The sequence below is a fragment of the Sceloporus undulatus genome, chromosome 3 (assembly GCF_019175285.1).
Source record: "Sceloporus undulatus isolate JIND9_A2432 ecotype Alabama chromosome 3, SceUnd_v1.1, whole genome shotgun sequence".
In the NCBI taxonomy this organism is placed as follows: Eukaryota; Metazoa; Chordata; class Lepidosauria; order Squamata; family Phrynosomatidae; genus Sceloporus; species Sceloporus undulatus.
In genome coordinates this window covers 55,501,431-55,520,700 of record NC_056524.1, presented here as the reverse complement: position 1 = coordinate 55,520,700, position 19,270 = coordinate 55,501,431, and the positions used below count along the sequence as shown (strand labels likewise).

Below are 19,270 nucleotides of genomic sequence, written 5' to 3'. Positions count from 1 at the left end.
TGCATTACCAAATCACTTTTTATTTCACTCCCCAAACTGTTTGCATTATCAAATCTCTTTTTATTCCACTCCCCAAACTGGACATACATATGCTGAACATTAGAAATCTATGGGCCGGAAGAGATTGGCAGCTTCACCCAGCTTCAAGCTGACTTGGGGTGTGGCATTTGCACACACCTTGACCTAAAGTTTCCCAGAAGTCACACTGATGACTACATGCCAGGTGGCATCAGGGCAACTTGGGGGCATAATGTTTAGATGCCACACTCCCTCAGGTTGGCTGGAAGTGAGCTGAAGCAGCAAAAGGGAGGCTTCAGTCCATCCCAAACAGGAGCAGCTTTCCACCACTCCTATTTGGGCTGGATTCTGGCCAGATTGGGGCCATAGCATGTGGTTGCCATAACCCCAACCTGACTTTCTCAAGGGCAGCTTGAAGCCGCCCTTTCAGGGAGATCTGTTTTGCTCCATCATCATTTCTGAATTTTTTCTCTCATACATATATATGTGGGTGTGTATACAGGAACAGCTGTATCCTGAAAATTTCATATATACTCATTCTAATTAGGTTAAACTTTCTTATAGGTAACATATTGAATGCACATAGCCTTCTTGTCGCTGACAAACTATAATATTTGTATTTAATATGAGCTTCATTCTCACAGAGGTCCATGTTATTTGGGCACAATATTTTATATCTGAGTGTCTGGAGGACTCTGTTATCAGTTGTTACAGTGTTGGGTCTCAATGTAGGATACTCAGGTTTAAGTCCTGTGATGGGTTAGTGTAGCCTCCTTAAAATGCTTTATGAAGAATTTTATACCAGGCAGAAATGCTGTTAAACCATCCATAAACTCTGTTGTTACCTGCCTTATTATCCCTTAAATGTTGAGGAAGTGCGTGTATGTGAATGCCTGGTGCACTTCCCCATCATCATGGAATCATCACCTTCCCTCTAGAATCACTGAATCATTCCAGGAGAGGTAATTTCCTCTGAACAGAAACTTTGTGTTCAGAGGAAATTCCCTCTCCCTGAACAATTCAATGACACTAGAGGAGAGCTGACGATTCCAGGATGATAAGGAAGCACGCCAGGCATTCACACATGCGCACTTCCTAACGTTTGAGGGACGATTTGTTAAAATGCTTTTGATGTTGTGCAGTGTGTGAGGCAACACGTCAACATTTGGCACCAGATTTTCCACCTTCGTGATTGTAGTCAGCAGCTTGAGAGTTGGAGAAAGACCTCTCTCTTTCTCAATGAGCAAAGAGACACTGTAAACCTCTCTCAGATGAGGCTTTTATTCTTAGAAGAAGTTGCACTGTGTTCAACAATACATCGACACCATCCACATCCACACTAGTAACAACCTTCTCTGAGCTAAAATGCTTGACACTACTCTAGAAAAGGGTCTGTGAAGCCTACTAGGCCTTGCCTCTCCCTCTGGTCTCACAAAGAACCCAGGATCTTCATGCACCTTTCAAACTAGACATACAAAAGAAGTTATAACCTAAGAAGTTATAGCATTGATGGCAAAACCTTTAGGGACCGTGTTCCCAAACTCAAAGGTATTCCAGCATCATGTGTTACCCAGTGCCAGGGGTGGAACCTCCACCCTCTGGGGGTAGGATTTCCACCTTTTGGGGGTGGGACTTCCCCAGAGAGAGCTAAAATTTGAGAGGGTGGGGAGGAAGAGGAGGAACAGGTGCACACCTGTTTCTCGTCTTCCTCCACCCTCCCATTTCTCCATGTGCCCTCCAAAATGGCTTCATGTGCCAGAAATGGCACTCATCCCATAGGTTTACCATCACGAAGTTACAGCATAAGATTTCACAGACTTTGGCTGCATTCCAGTTTGACACCACTTTAACTGTTATCTCAGCGCTGTGGAATTCTGGGAACTGTAATCTGTTGTGGCAACAGAGCTTTTTTTTTTTTTACAGGGAAGTTTAAATGTCTCACGAAACTGCAATTCCCAGAATTCTGTAGCATTGAGCTAGAGTAAAAACATTTGAGTAATTTTTGAAAGCATACGGACTCTAGGAAGAACATTTGCTCCTTCACTAGCCTGTTAACAGAAAACATAAATGGAAAGAGTTAATTGAATACAAAATCGGTTAGCATTTCTTGAGCTGGTTTTGTGAAGAATTCATTTTCAAAAATATCTAAAATTCTAACACCTGACAATTTAAGTCTTTTCCAATAATGTTACTTCTGCAATTTAAACATATCATAGAGGTGTGCAGGTAACTTCAGAAACTTTTACTTCATCTGCTTGAAGTCTGCCTCATGTTTTCTAAGTCTCTTGATCATCCTATCTTAGATGTTTAATAATGATTTCAATTTTTCCCTCCAGAAACCTAGTCCAGTAAACATGGGTTATGAACATAAAATAAAACCAGAACAGGAAATTAATGTTGGCTTGAGTGGGAAACTGAAAGCTGTTTAATAACGTTTCTGGCAAGTACACAGAAAGTGCTGAATAAGTTGGAGGAAAGCTAATTAGTTAGCTGATGATTAATCATTCTTCTTACTTTAAAACCCATGTAAGACAGCACGTTCTGTTTAATATTTTCACATTCTGGTTTTCAAACTTTTCCAGGATTCAATCCCACATTGTTTCGGTCTTGAAATATTTTCTACTAATAGCAGAAATCAATTTTAGTCTGTCACTTATAGCTGCATTCTAGTTCCCATTTCAGGGAATTTAGCTAGAGGCATTGCCTCTGGTGAAACTGACTAAGAGTAAATAGGGTGGTTAAAGGAGTCCAGTGGGAACAGGGAGACTAGGACTAAAATTGTCCATTCAAGATTGTTCTTAAACAGGGTAGAAACAGGACTATAGAGGATCACACTGAAATAAAAAGAGAGGCACAATATCAACTCATATTTAAGGAGGAACATTGTCTTCAGAAATAACTAGAAAAACCAATGAAATTCCCAGTGAAAAATGAGAATATTTCTCAGTCTCTTAACTAGAAATGCATTCACTTTGTTCTCAAGATTAATATATTTGTTATTCTAATTATAATGTAAATAACATGCAGTGATTTTTTTTCTATTTCAAACCAGGATGTAGACAACACTTTAGCTGTAGTGAACTGCCTGTATTTAAACTACCGGTATTGATATTTTAAATACATAAAACCATCAGATTCATCATTCCTAAATATTTTTTTTTCCAAAACAAGAAACACATATTGTGAAACTCTCTGAGGTCAGATACTTAAACTTGCCACTTTCTTTAAGGGGAGATCATGCATGAGCTTCCTGTTTGCTTGTTTGTTTGTGTTTGTTGTTTGGAAATATATCTTAACCCAACCAACTATCTGGGTCAAACAAACAAACTAAAATATTTTAACTTTCTCTTTTCAGCAGGTACCCCCCAAAAATAAGACAACAACAAGAACAAACCCATTCCTTATATTACAGCTTCTTTTTTTTAGTCCCAGATACATAGGCTCATGGAATCAGTGGTGCACTTAGATTAAGTTCTAATGATTCAGAGGATTTCCTCTGCTTGGGATTAACAACTGGAGATAGGCCAATAGATTTTATATAAGTAAAGCTTTGTATTAACAGAAAACCTGTTTTATTTGTACAAGTTCAGACCAAAACCTCTCTACCTGCAGCTCTTGGTGTGCTATCCTGTTTTCTTCAAGAGAATATCCTAGTTCCTAGAAACAGCTCTTCATGATGCTAGACAAAGAGCCAATACTGTGCCTTCACTCTTGCCTTCATGTCCTTTCTTACATATGCACATTTTCTTAGCCCCAGCTGCATTTCATTGCCTCCCACACACATCACATAGCCACCATTTATTGCAATTCTCCTCATCCATCAAGACTTTAGGGTGAGCACAAACAGATATGTCTTCCAGAATTTTATAAGTTTTTGGCATCATTTTTGTTTACTTCATAGTTTGCATTCCTGTTACCTGCCCCTAAGTTTTACTGTCATTTTATCCACATATTATATCAAAATCCATAATTTTGGCTACCAAAATTTCCATGGATTTATACATGAGGTCAGTATAGACACAAGTATATCCGATAAACTGAATCATCAGCTTTCCAAACTAGGGCAGGATTTTCTTGGTGATCAAGGTAAAACCCAGTTTCTGAAAGCCTCATGTTATTCTGCTGAGTAAAGTCCAGATACATGTTTCTTAGGTATTGGAACATGATATAAATCTCTGTGAATTTGTTAGTTCAGTTGCTACCCATATTTATGACTACAAGCAAAGTTTATTTAGAAACTCCAAACATTAGAGTAGCAACAGTCTAAATGGCTGACGTGACTTATAACTATAACCTGTTTTATAGCCTCCTTCAGAGGCCTTTAATATTCACCACAGAAACAAAGTCTAGGGAGAGGGTTCTTTATTTACTCACCTTAAGGTTGTAAAACAGTTACATTAAAAATGTTATATATGGCTATGATTTTAATTTATGTGTTGAATACTGTTGACCAAATCACAATTTTAATTATGCCACCAGAATTTATGGCAGAAACTTTTTAAGGAGCAAATCATATATTTCTAAAACTGCTTTGAAATTAGCTTGAGTGAGCTATATAAAAACATACTTTATTTAGCATATATCAGAAAGCGACATTGTTTTGTCCCCTGAGAGATTAACTTTGTGAGCAAGTTATGCAGGTGATTCAAATCCAGTTAATCCTACATAAAGAATGTTAATTGCATTGGCAATGGTTCTCTCTCTCATCATTCTATAGAAATATAGATATCAGATATATTCATGAAATTCTTTGAGTGATATGTAGTCAGAAAATAAGATGGAAAGCTGTAGCAACCATGCAAAATGGAAATAATGCATGCCATACTTCAACATGCACATCTTCAAATCTGTAGTCTGCATTTTGAATTTTTCTCTTGCAAGCTATTTATTGTTAAAATTGAACAGTTGGTGTTTTGCCTTTAAAAAAGTGCATTCATTTCAGCGGTCTCAGGAAAAGTTGGCACTGACTCACACAACCAGAAGAAATGGCAACGGACAAGAAACAAGATTTGTGTCATTCTAACTGGTGTTATTGAGCATAAAAGCAAATAAAGGCCCTAAACAGACCGGCACTTTGTGTCGGCCTGGGGCCGAAAGTAGGGCTAGATAGGGCTGGGCTTCCACACGTGCCCAGCCCTACCTTTGCCTCCTGTGTGCCGTGTGTGCCCGTCCACACAGGCAGGGCATACCATGATGATGCACAAGCAGCAGAGTGCCCAAATGGCGCTCTGTTGAAGGGGCATAACCATGGTGCACAAATGCCATTATTGCGCCCCTTCCAGGAAGCTGTTTTTAGCAGCTTCTTTTTGCTCCTGAGAGGGAGCAGATTGTTACTGTGATGTGTGGTTGCCACGGCAATGGTCTGGAGCAGAAAGGGATGGTATCTCACTGCCCCTTCCTGCCCGTCTGTCGAGCCACAAAGATATTATAACTGACCCTATTCTGATTGCTTGATTATGTCAAATGGCAAATTCTTTGTTTGTGTCCATTCAGCTTAGCTGTAATGGCTTTAAATATAGAGAACTAATGTGTTAGGTTAAGCAAAACTGTTGATCATTCATTATTTTAAAAAGGTATGATCCAGTCCACTGTGATATAGCACCTTTGTTTGATTTCTACTTGATTATTAAACAACTATCTCCCTCTTAATTCATAGAAAATGTAAGTTGTATAAAGGGGAGTGGGACCGCTATTTTAGAGAGATGTGACATGCATTCCATATAATTGGATGGAGGCAGAAAGCAAGATTCTGTTGCATATAGATGCACAAATTTTTGTGTTCGACTGGATAGTTGTCATACACTTGGAATGAGATCTTACCAGTTTGTCTAACATACAACTCTTGTTTTCAAGAACGACCAACATTTCTCAGGAGACCAATCAATCAGGTGGTTTTGGAGGAAGAAGTTGTAGAACTGAGATGCCAAGTTCAAGGAGACCCCCAGCCAACAGTGCGTTGGAAGAAAGATGACAATGACTTGCCAAGGGGAAGGTAGGTGGAAAAATGATGGCTCTTTTTAATGACTACCATTTTGAATACTTGCTAATATATTTCTGATACTATTAATCAGAAAAAAATGTTTTGTGCAAAGAAACTTTATTGCCAATTGAACAATTACCCCTATAGTACACAGTATGCATGTTCCTACAATTTGCCTGATGGATATAAGGGGTACAGAGTTCCTGTACCTGGGTTTGTAAAAGCTGGATTATCAGAAGAGATTGTTTGTCATGCTGGAATGAGAAAGGATGCAGACTAAGTGTGAATTCTGCACTAGTTTTCATCTCAAAGGAAGCAATAGATAATTTTAGCATTTTTCTTTCTCCTCCAAGAGTGTTTCTCAGACACCTTTGATTTAATTATTCACAGTCTAAAATGTATTCTGTGTAAAAATTTCTACATAGTTGTTTTCTACATCATTTTCCATTCAGCAAAATATATGTCAATTTGGATGCCATTTTTTAAAAATACTTTTCTTTATTACAATTCTACAAAAAGCTTTAAATTCAATGCCATTTTAAAAGAGTGACCCAAGATTGAAATCAAAGATATAGCCATTAGTCTGTAGAATATCACGTGCTCTGACCTGGGATATGCAAAACGTTTCAATCTTGGTAGAGAGATCTTGTAGCACCTTTGAGCCTAAAAGAAATAAGGTTTTTTGTGGGTTTTCAAACTCAGTGGCCGTGTTCTAGAAGAGTTTATTCCTTACGTTTCACTGGCATCTGTGTCTGCCATCTTCTAGATCCAGACCTCTGAAGATGCCAGCCACAGATGCCAGTGAAACGTCAGGAATAACTCTTCTATGACATGGCCACATAGCCCCAAAAGACCACCAAAAACTATGGATGCCGGCCATGAAAGCCTTCAACTTCACATTGAAAGAAAGAAGTTGGCAGCATGAGCTTTCATCGACTAAAATCTGCTTCTTCAGATGCAGATGCATCTGTTATGCATCTGAGGAAGTAGACTTTAGTCTACAAAAGCTCATACTGCCAACTTCTTTCTTTCAGTTGGGCTCAAAGGTGCTACAAGACCACTCTACCAAGATTGAAATGTTGTGCATATCCCAGGTCAGAACAGGTGGTATACAGCCATACCTGAGTTAACAAATCATTTGCTAGCAAAGTTCTTTTTAAAATGCTCTTGCATCTGAATGAGGGCATGTTGGAGAAACTCAAGCTTTCAGCGTTGGGTTGCAGCAACCAGTGCAGTAAACAGACCTGAAGATGAGAAATAACGCCGCCCGATTTTCTGGGCCAGTGTTGTTGCTGGGGTGGAAGGCGCACTAGTCTCTGCAGTTACAGAGGCCTGTCTCGCCCCAACCACCTTTGGGCTGGCAGGAAGGCCCACCATTGACTGCTGGGCCAGGTGCTGAGACTACATGTCCCAGCTTGCATTGCAAAAGGGAAGAGGCCATGATTGGCTGGCTCGGACCCCTGAGTGCAGGCTATTGGTGGAAAAGGAAAAATTGGGAGGTGATACCCTAAACTGAAACAACAAATGTGCAGACAAAAAGTCTAGGGGAAATGAAAATAGGAAACACTGTAATTTTATTAGAACAATATGTTGCAATGGGTGCTAAAAGGATAAAAGAACTTCAAAAAGTATAAAGTATATGTAATCCTAAAAAACAAACAGGCTTATGCTGGCCTGTAAGCCACGCCCTAATGAACAAGGCTAGTGATACCAATCAGTACTATGCTAGTAAACTGCACATCCCAAATAGTAAAGCAAAACATAAGGAGGTGTCAGACATGCAAAATACCAATGTAATGGTAGATAAATTTCTTTGCACCTCTCAGTAAAAAATTAAAAGGGATAACACAGTATGCCCATTACAATTGGAAAGTGAGCAAACAGAGACCAAACGCGTTTCAACTATGCATCTTCGTCAGTGGTCATGGAAAACTAATATAGCAGCCTTGTAAGGTATATCATAAAATCTGTAGGGACATCCAGTCGCAGTAAGCAAATTGTTGGTCCTCTTGGACCTGTTATGATGTTAAAGACTTGGATGTCCCACATGTAAATACAAGTCCTTGGATGTCCCACATGTAAATACAAAAAAACAAAATCCTTATGTTTTGCTTTACTATTTGGGATGTGCAGTTTACTAGCCTAGTACTGATTGGTATCACTAGCCTTGTTCGTTAGGGTGTGGCTTACAGGCCAGCATAAGCCTGTTTGTTTTTAGGACTGCATATACTTTATGCTATTTAAATTTCTTTTATCCTTTTAGCACCCATTGCAATATATTGTTCTAATAAAATTACAGTGTTTCCTATTTTCATTTCCCCTAGACTTTTTGTCTGAACATATTGGTGGAAAAGACCTGGGAGATGGTGCCTCCACTCTTTCCAGGCCCCATATTGGTGGGCTGGCCTATTTAAGGGTGTGTTGCACACCATCCGGCTCCATTTTAGCTTGGTTCTCCCACCCTCCCTCCCTTGGCTAGGGTATTTTTGTCACAACTTTGTTTTAAGGTGGCAGCATAAATCCTGGATCTGGTGGGCGTGGTTTCCAGGGCTCCGTAGCACTGGATTGGGAGTCCATTGGACCTGGGAGCACTGGGGGCAGGCGGTGTGGCCATTGCAGGGGCCAAATCGAGTGAACATCTCCCAGTGACTAGGGGTTTATTGGAATATGAGACTGACTGGTTGCATATATGTGAGAGGGCATTTCCATCGCCCCTATGACATCCCAGTGCTTGGTCGTGACCAAGCAACCTTACATCAATCAACCACGGTGTTGACTGATGTTTCTAGATCCAGACCTTATGCTTTGAGCCAACCCTACCCTTTGTGCTGTTTCTTAATAAAGTTGTGGCCTTTTCCTCCAATTCTGTGCTGTTATCTTATTGGGTGGCTTCCTTCCCACAGCAAATAGTATGCTTGTGCTATAGCTGTGGTGCTAGAGTCACTTTCAAGAGGTAGAACAAATGGCAGTTGTCTCCATAATCTCTTACTAACCATGGATGGAAAAATTATATTTGGGTGACAGTCCCCAGAATCTCCAAGTCAGTTTGACCACTTGCAGAATTCCACAGCCAGCAGTGGAGATTCTGAATAGTATCATCAAAAAGCCCTCTGTCATGTATGTGTGTGTGTGTGTGTGTGTGTGCGTGTGTGTGTGTGCGTTTATCTGTTGTCTTCTAAACAGAAATCAAAAGAAGAATGGAGAAGTGAAAGAAAAAGCCATCCTCTATGCCTGGGGATAGGAGGACTTTTTAAAAACTTGTTCATATTGGAAAGCTTATCTTTCTTGTTTGTGTTGTATCAAGCCAATTTGTTTCATTCAGGTTTTATTGTGAAGGAGAAGTTCTGAAATTTGGTGAAGTGTTGTTTGGGGGTAGCATAGGAACCTATACTTCTTTTCATGTTGTTTTTGCCTCTGGAACCACATACTCTGTTAAAGATGTAATGCTCAGAAATACATGTACAGTGTTCCTTTCCCATCCAGTTCCTGGCCCCCATAGATGAGAAACCATGTGCATGTTCAAGCCCCATTATAGTCACTGGGAAGCAATGTCCTGCTTGCATGCACTACCAGTTTATAATAATGGGTCAGATAATGGGGAAATCCATGGATGCTTCAGTCTGCGGGTAGTTAGGCTGCCAGTACAGTGAGCTCACTATATTTTATTAACTGAGGTATACTTGTATATGTTATTTAAGTTCTCTAAAATTTCTGCATCCATCAAATATACCACTTTTCCTGTTATAGTTAAATACAGTTTTTAAAATACAGGTCAGAACATGCCAAAGTGGTGTGGGTGTCTTTCTGAAAGTGTTTGAAAAATGCACATTAAACAATAGGAGTAATACATCTCTTTAAGTGGCTTATTAATGTCACTAGTTTTCTCCTTGATGTGTGCTTGATACAAATAGGACTGATGCTTTCATGCTGAAGGGCAGGGAGATCCTTAAATGATGGAGAGCATCAGTGATGACTGCTAACTATGCAGCTCAAATCAAGTCTTGAATCTTCTACTTTATTTAGCCTTACATGTGGAATCATTGTTGCTCTCTGAGACTGTGGTGTGGGGGATGACATTTCTTTGGCTTAACATTTAATAAAATTTGATTAGGGTTTGTACAGCACTTCATGTTTTCAAATTTCTAGCAAAGCCTCAGAGACCAGCTGCATAGCCTGTAATTATGTAGCAAGTGATACAGGATTCTTTTTTTACTGAGGAAGTGGAAAGATTTTTCAATTACAAGTTAAAATTTATGACACACAGTAATAACTGTTTAAACCTTTTACATGGAAGAAGAGCGCAGTGCCAGCTCTTGTGAGACTGAAGCCACTGCACTGAAAGAGCACATTTGTCAGTTTTATTTAAAATATCCAAGTATCTGTCACTTGATTCTTTTTGGTATTCCTGCTCTGAGCTGTTTTTTATTTATTTATTTATTTATTTATTTATTTATTTATGTAAACACGTTTTAATGAAATTACAGTCCACACTTGTGCCCTTGTACATACAAACATTTTTATTAAGTATTTGCTTAAAACAGGGTGAATAATGAACTCTCAAAACGCCAGAATTTAGAAGCAGAATCTGCAGCTTACAATCTAACAGTGAAAGTTAATAAGAAATCACTATAGCAGTACAGCTGCAACAAGTTAAAAGTTAAAGTGGGGAACTGATGTGTGGAGGGCTCTTCCTTAGCTTGGCAGTAATCAGTCATTAAATAGCAATGAATTGAAACTTGAAGTGGGAAACCGAAGTGAGAGGTTTTGTGCTGTGGTTTTCTCCTTCCAAGTTACTTGTGGAACCTACTTGACAAAATATGCGAAACACTCCATCTACTTGGTGTCCAGTGGCAAATAAGCAGGGAATATACAGCAGTGCCTCAAGAACCCATATCTCCATGACTTATCCCTCACCATCTGCCTGGCGGCTGTAGTAGATATGAAAAAAGTAATGGGAGGAAAAAGTTGTCCCCCTTTGGTGCAATACATGCAAAATAAAAATAAATAGGGTGTGCAACCCATAAGGGATCGTGTAACTGAATTCTTACTTCTGCCACCAGAAAGTTCTGGCCATTTCCCAGCCTTGCTTTTCAATAAGGTCAATAATGCACCACACTGTTATAGTGCTATTATCCCAATTTAACTGCTATGGCTGCTTCCTGTGGAATGTGTCATGGCCACTAAATTTAAGTACATTAAACACTGAAGAATTTAATTTATTTTATAATGAATTTAATTTATCTTTCAGTTACATGATTTAAAAAGAAATGAAATAAAACCATTTTTAAAAAGTGTGGTCCTTGGGCACTTGGTAAACCTAAAAAGAGCCCTCTGTGCCTCAAGAATTGTTCACTGTAAGGGATTTAAAATGAAAAGCAGATTTAAAATGATCAGCAAGAAATATATGTTTGTTTAGATGTTCTTTTACAGTGAAATAAAGTAGGGGAAAACTAAGAAGTGAATTGAAGTTGTATACTGTGAGACCTCACCATCTGCAGGCTTGCCAACTGTGGATTTGAGTATCTGGGGATGGCAAGCCCTGTTGTCCCAAATGGCAGCACATTGATGTAGCTGCACTAGCGGCCACACACATGTCGCACCGCCATTAGTCCAACAGGACTTGAGTTCCTGCATTTTTTCATATCTGCGGATGGTGGTGGTCCAGAACGGATCCCCCATGGATACGAAAGTCAAACTGTATAATTTATGCAGCATGTAATATTAAACTACTAATTGTTTTATGAGATCTTGCAAAAAAAGGACAACTGTGGAAATCGTCAAGCACATAATGGTCCTGTTTCTTTGCAGGGTTATGTGAAAGAGGAAAATTTCAGCTTTCATTTTATTATTTTAAACAAGATTGAAGAAGACAATTTTAAAAAACAGCAAACAAGAAGCACATGTCTTAGTTTCTTACCCATGCATGGCAGTGGGAGGGGGAATGCAAGTTGTTGTTGTTGTTGTTCTTGTGTGCCTTCAAGTTGTTTCTGAATTATAGTGACCCTAAGGCCACTCATGGTGTTTTCTGGGGCTCAAGACATAAGTTATGAAAAGAACCAGGTTCACTTTAAGAAATGGGCAACAACAGAAGGGTCAGCAGTATCAAAGGAGAAAGGGAGGGAAAGGAAATCTAGTAGCACCTTTAATTCTGATTTTTATTACAACATGAGCTTTTGTGGATAACTTTTCAATAAAGCGATATTGAAGCCAAGGTTATACAGTTGTGGGAGTTGGGTAGAATGTATTAGGATTAGAAAAGATACAAGTTGTGACCCTGGACCCAAATCTTTTCTAAGATTTCCCCTCTTCCTTTCTCCTTTTTATATTGCAACAGACTGGCATGTCTACTTCTTTGAAAACTAAGCTGTATCCTCACTCTGAAATTAGCAAGTTTTAAAATCAGGAAGACAGATGAAACCAAAGGACCTCTTAAGTCAACACCAGCATGTACTAGTGTTTTTTGTTTTTGTTTTTTCTTTTGGTTGTGTTTTACTATTAATGGTGACTAGTAGGCCATTTCCTTGGGGAGATAATTTGGAAAGTGTAAGTTTTATTCAACTTTCAGCAATTCTGGTATACACATATTTTCATAGTAGTACATTGGGACCTATGGGATAATGTCAATCAGTCAACCTCACTAGTTGTGTAGGAGTCAGCATGGAATCCTTTCAGCCGTATAATCCATTCTGTAGATAGCAATAAGAAGGCATGGGAACAAAGCAAAAGGGTATTAGCATGTCATTTCTTACTTAATATGGACCCAAGTATCCACCTTAGATGTTCAACTTTCTTTCAGCGGGTAGATAAGAACCTGTTGTTTTTAATGCTAAAATGCACTAGAGATGAACGTTTATATTCTGTGGATGAAAAGCTTGAGTATGTAACTAGATTTTCTACAATACACAACCAAGGGGCAATGTCCTTTCAATGAAATATGAGTTAATAATGCTATGATGTTAGGTGGCTTAGCTAAGTTAATCACAGCACAGATTGTAACAAAATGCAATCCTGTGTGTATTGCAAATTAATTAGAAGTAAGACTTCTCTTTGTGGCATGTGGGATCTAATCTTTGGTTATATCAGCATATTTTCAATTTTAATTAATAACAATTAAACATCTTAAATTAAAGGACAGGAGGGAAAAGGTGGTTTCTGATATGAAGCAAAGCATTTTCAATATCATCTCTTACTAAATCTGTTGTGCTTTCTGGTTTCCTGTGCTACCCATCAAGGAGAGATTAATTCCATTTATGTGTAGCAGAGGGAAGACAACAGGATGTTCTTAACAGCTTGTCAATGAACGGAGGGAAATTGTGTCTTATTTGTATGCTTATGTACATCTGGAGAGGTTAAAGGCAGTCTCTAGATTATTTAGTTATCTAGTTCTTAATAGAGTACTTTACTGCCACATGTTTTAGTATTAGAATTTATCTGAGTCGGTAAATATGAAGTTGGCGAATGGAATTCCTTAGCTTGCCAGAAGTACCCTACGATGAATTAATTGTGATATGTCTAAGCATGACAGAGCTAGGGAAGAATATTTCCCCTTCGATATCCTGTTTCATCTTTCTTTACCAGGAAATGAAGATTAGAAAGCAATTAACTTAATTTCATTTCCAAAACAATCAACTTTAGTCACTTTGCCAAAACCAAAACAAAATGATATGCTGAACAATAAAAGTTGTTCATTTTAGTGGCATCATCCGTGCGTGCTGTTCAACTGTTAACCTTTTGCTTTTAATTCAGATAATGACCAACACTTCCCATTTTGTCCATTTCATAAAACAGAGGGCTTTATCATATCATGTTTTTGAAATGAAATGACGCTAACAGAGTCATGACCCTAGCCAGTGCTTTCACATGAAGTCCTACTTTTTCTGCCACCAGTCCACTTGACCTGTGATTGAAACCCAACCCTTTTGTCTCTGAAATAATCTGTTCATTGTGCCCATTCCTGCTATCATTTTGGTTCTTTTGCATGTGTGAATGAGTCATACCATTTGCTATTTACTGTGGGGCTCATGCAACTGGGGGTGGATATATTGGGGAGGTGTTATGGAAATGTATGATGCCAGTAGCACATCTCTCCTGTATATCCTAGGTCCTAGGACCTTAGTTCACTTCAGTGGAAAAGTATACAGTATAGACAATCATGGCTAGTGGTGTTGAGTGCCTTGGTTTGGTTGGGTGTGAACCAACAGTGGGATGGCACAGAGGTTATCAAACTTCTGCCTTTACACATTTCTGCCAGATATTCCATTACCCACTTGGGGGGGGGGAGTTGTGTGGAGAGAAAAGCATCCTGCACTGCAGTGAGATAAAGTCATATAACTAATTACTCTGTATAAAATGGTCAGAATTCTAAATGGGAGAATGGTATGCAATAAAAACATCATCTGACCGCAAAAAACTAAGCTCTATAGATTTCTTTGTGAATCCCCAAATGTAGACATTTTGATTGATACATGGCAAAATACCACAGTTGTGCACCAGCCAAGCAAACAAAGATTAAAAAATGAGGAGGGAGGCTTAATCTATCCTTGACTATTGTGTGACATTGCAGATAACATGCTACAATACTGATTGTTAACTCCCACATTTTTAAAAAAATAAAAGCCTCATAGAAACCCAGAGTAGTGTCTTTAACAAGGGTCATTCCCCATTTTTTAGAAGTAGAAACCATTGTCCAGTTAGGGACATATGGCATGATAGTGTTGTGAAATCCCATGACTACATATCCTGGGCCCCATACAGACAGGCCAAAATAAAGCTGCTTCAGGTCACTTTGAAAGTATGCTGTTTAAATGATGCATGCATCCTAAGAGTCCAGAAGCTACGCCAAAGCCACACTCCAGACTTTGGAGTGGCTTCCAGCCTCTTAGGATGCATGCATCATTTAAACAGCATACTTCCAAAGTGACCTGAAGCAGCTTTATTTTGGCCTGTCAGTATGGGCCCACAGGCTACATTTTTAATGAAAGTGTGTGGGTCTAGTGGACACTGGGTGTTTCCTAATATTGCTGAGGAGCTGAATGGAAAACAGTGTGTTTGAATGAAGTTAGAATTCTGAGAAGGAATTTTCATAGTTAATTCATAACGTGGGAGGTATGTCCTAGTGTCCAGTGAGATAAATTGTCATAGGAGACTCAACCATAGGTAAACCAGTCAAATCCAGGTCATTCCTATGTAAACCAAAAAGCTAATTGAAGATAAATGGAGGGACATAGGCAAGGTCTCAAGCAGTCCATAAGTCATTACACAGAGCCAGTAGTTCAGATAATCAAAGCCAAAAAGTATAAGACAAGATATCATTAAATGTAGACAGTTCAGAGGTCAAGGATCACAAGAAGCACCCAAGCAGCAAGAGCTCTTCCAGTCAAGAAGATTGAACTTTGGGAATATTTGTATATGCTTTCCTTTGGTGCCCGGGTGCTTGTTTAGTCAGTTTCCTGTTTAACAGTCATTGGTGCCTATGAAGTTGCTTCTCTGTTTTCTGAACCTCAAAGGACAGGGGTGTTAAACAGAAGTTAGGAACACTTCTCAAGGAGGGAATGATGTATCCTTCCCAAGAAAAGTTACCCATAAGCTCTCAGGTTAATCTGTTATTCCTGTTCCAGGTGGCACCCCAGAATATATAGAACCCACAATATATAACTCATTCTATAATGCACAAACCACCCTGGCTTCTGGGACTTTTCCACTTCCACAGAATCACTGCCTACCATTTTCCTGTTTTGCTACCTCACACTATAGCTATGCTTACAACAGGCAAGATAAACTGGAGAATCCTGTATTGAACATAAGTGAACAACAAAACAAAGAGCAAAAAATGTGAGCCAATAAACATGCCTCTCAAGCTACCCTTAGCATATGAACATGCATAAATCTGTAAGCCTGGCCACCAAAATGGAAATACAATTCAGTTTAATGGAAGTATTCCTAGTCATATGTATTTATCAGTTTTCTTTGAATATGTTTTGAACTAACACTCAATCATCTCTGATTGTTTGCCTAGGTATCTTAAGTTAAAAAAATTGGAGACAGTTACACTGATCAGACCATTAACACTCTTCACATGAAAATTTTAGTGTTATATTGCATGGCAATATCCTAAGGAATCCTGGGGGTTTGGTGAGGCACTTGAACTCTTGGAATGAGACGTCTAGATAACCCTCCCTAAACTGAAAATCCTAGGATTCCATAACATGTTGCCTTGGCGGTTAACGTGGAACATGGCAGTGTAATTGTGCAGCTCCAAGGTGTGGATGGCTAGTATATATAATCACTTCCAGCCTGCCAACATTTGTTCAGATATTTGTTGATATCTGATTGACATTCAGGTCATGCACTTGTCTTCAGTTTTTTCAAGTGTAAATGAAAACATGTTGGTCCACAGTAGATGCACTTACATCATGTGTACAAACTATTTTTCTTTATTCAGATAAAAAAATGGAATTGGCTGATATATACTGTGTGTGTGTGTGCCTTCAAGCCAGCAAGAACTATTCAGAGGTGATTTTGTCGCTTCCTTCCTCTGAAATATTGCTTACACTATCAGATCTTCATTGGTGGCCTCCCATCCAAGTACTAACCAGGGGTGATCCAGCTTATCTTCCAAGAGCAGAGGTGGGCCAGAAACTACAAATTCATAAAATACTAGTCAAAGCACAAGGGAACCATCATGACATTAGTCAAGGTCTCTGGTGTTATGGAAAACAAACACAGGGTGGGGAGCACAGTTCCAATATTATATTGGATATATCCAGAACAAGAGTGAAAATAGTGTAATTTGGTGACCATGCTTGACACGTGAATGGGTTGATAATGAGGTTATCAAGTTTTACTTTTTCTGTTTGTGACAAAACAGTGTAAGAACATTTTAAAAACCAAGCAAAAGTTAAGACTGTTTATTTGCTGGTTTGGTTTATTAGGATTGCAGTCTTGGATTTGTAATTTGGGTTCTTTGAATGTAAATAATTTTAAAGAACAAGACCTACACAAGACCAACAGTTGTGCTAATGTTAGACAAAAAAAAAAGTTTCAACATCTAAAATATCAGAATTGTATTGCTTACATAAATGTATGTGGAGTTAATAACTGGTAACTTGAAACCTGACCTCAGTGACACACTTAAACTGATACATATCAGAGTAAAAAAAGGTTATCTATGTTTCTTCCTTGGATAGCTACAATTGTTTGTGGAAGTTTGCAAAAGCAAGCAAAAATAAACAAATGTTTTTTATGTTGCGCAAATATTAAATGTCTTTTAATAAAAACACATCTAACCATTTGATTAAACCATTTTCCAATTTGGAAAAGTGTGCCTGTACAGTAACTCCAGTAAACATATGATGATATTGGTGGACTTGTGTAACCCATGCCAGAAACAGCTTCTGAATATCAGTGCTAATTTCTGTGGTACATTTCAGCATGATGTGGTTGATTATGGGCTTTCAGGGCAATTGGCTTGAAAGAGTCAGTAACTTTTAATGTGATCAAGTGTTTCATGCTAACAAAACAAGGAACTTTTGATTTAAAAAAATCATTTATGCATACATTATATCATTCATCTAGAATTCCAACTATATTTAGATATTGCAGGTTAACTAGCTTTATGGTATTAATTATTTTACCTACAGATGACAGTCATTTTGACAGAATTACATTTTCTAGTTGTTGTTTTCTCCCAAAGAAAAAAAAATGCAAAGCTCCTTTTCGCTTACTTTGTCGCAGCTGGTTACCAATCAATCTCAGTTCATGGTACAGTGATGATAGCACATGTTGTCTGGGGGCCAAATCTGATTGGCTTGCATTTTTCAGCAGTGCTTCATATCATGAAAAAGGTGCCTCTGTGGCAAGACTGTCAGCACATTATTGCACAAGTGTCATTAATCAGACCAACAAAGGCTGTGTTCATATGAGCTAGAAACTGTCAAATTTCAGAATCAAAATCACCTCATTTCTGTAAGAATTTCCTATTGAGTAATATTTTTTCATCTGTTCCCGTGCATGATTTCCCTCTGCTTAATGAAAGACAGACATAACTGCAGGACTCACTTCAGAAGGAGAGAGAAAAACCCTACTTGTGGCATTTAATAGTTCTTTCTTATAAACTTTTAAAATTAAAGCTAACAGCATAGCTGTGTGAATATGAATGATATGATCCTGTGACCCACTAACTTGCAATGTATTGATACAGTGAAGCTGATTTAAAATGTGTGCGTTTGTGAATTATGAGATTTAGTAGCTGCTTGGTCCACTAAAACTCTTTATTATAGGATGTTAAACCACATGCTTCACACCTGGTGCTTGAAGTACTAGCTTTGATTATACTTTTCTTCTTGGACAGTAATAGTGTGATAATAGGAACAACCCTGATACAGGGTTTCCATTCCTTGTCCCATATCAAAGGCATACCTTTTGTTCCAGGTTTCCAGAAAACCCAAAGTAAAATGTGGCAATGATGTCCAGTTCTCTTCCCATGAGGTCCCTGTGAGTATCCCTGCCAGGTTGCTCTGCAGGTGTGAGTTGCTGTGAGGTCAGAATGAGGCATAGCTGGGCACCTGATTCTGACCTCAAAGTGACTTGTGCTTGCAGTCAGTGTCAGTGAATACTCATTTATTTGTTCTCCTACTCTTCTGACTCCTGGGTCAGCTTACATATAGGCAGTTTTCAAAAAGCAATATTTTCCCATTGGCTTGCAAACTAAAAATGGAACAAGAAAAAAAAAGAATGGGGTCTATAAAATAGTCTTTCAGTAGACTGGTGAAATGGGCAAGCTTTCCATCTTTATTTCCTGGTGCCAAAGTGGCTGATGGTGGTGGTGACAATGGAGGGAAGAGCCTTTGGGGATATGGGTTTCCAGTAGGTTTGATGGAATAGTTGTGTTTTTCATTTCAGCTCTCTTGTGGTATTCAGCAAGCAAGTCTCCCCAGAAAGATTTACAGTCATGGTTTTATTTCTGTCTCCCTTAAAGGTTTCGAAAGCCCTTTAGAGACAGAGATATCCTTCCTACATGAAAAAGCAATTTCAGCAGGCAGATTAAGAAGTGAAGGAGTGATTTGCAGGCCTGGTCAAGTGATTCTTGTAGACAACCAATCAGAATGATCCATAAGGACGATAGGAAGGCTTCCCTTTGCCCACCCCTGAGTGAATAGGTGTTGCTCTCTTCTTTGAATCTGGAAGAGGCCTTGGGATGTTGGAAGAGGCAGCAGGAAAAGAGGAAGACTGCATTCCAGATGGATTTTTTTTCACGTAATAATAAAATAATAA

At 38.7% G+C, this 19,270-nt stretch overlaps 1 protein-coding gene across 14 annotated transcripts in view; it reads left to right on the top strand.

Annotated features, from left to right (window-relative positions):
- Positions 1-19,270, top strand: part of ROBO2 (roundabout guidance receptor 2) — a 1,416,559-nt gene that overhangs the window by 1,225,213 nt on the left and 172,076 nt on the right. For all 14 annotated transcript variants that reach the window (XM_042456971.1, XM_042456981.1, XM_042456970.1 and 11 more), the window contains one exon: positions 5,872-6,010. In XM_042456971.1, the coding sequence (XP_042312905.1) occupies positions 5,872-6,010 (139 nt within the window). The remainder of the gene's footprint in view (positions 1-5,871; positions 6,011-19,270) is intronic.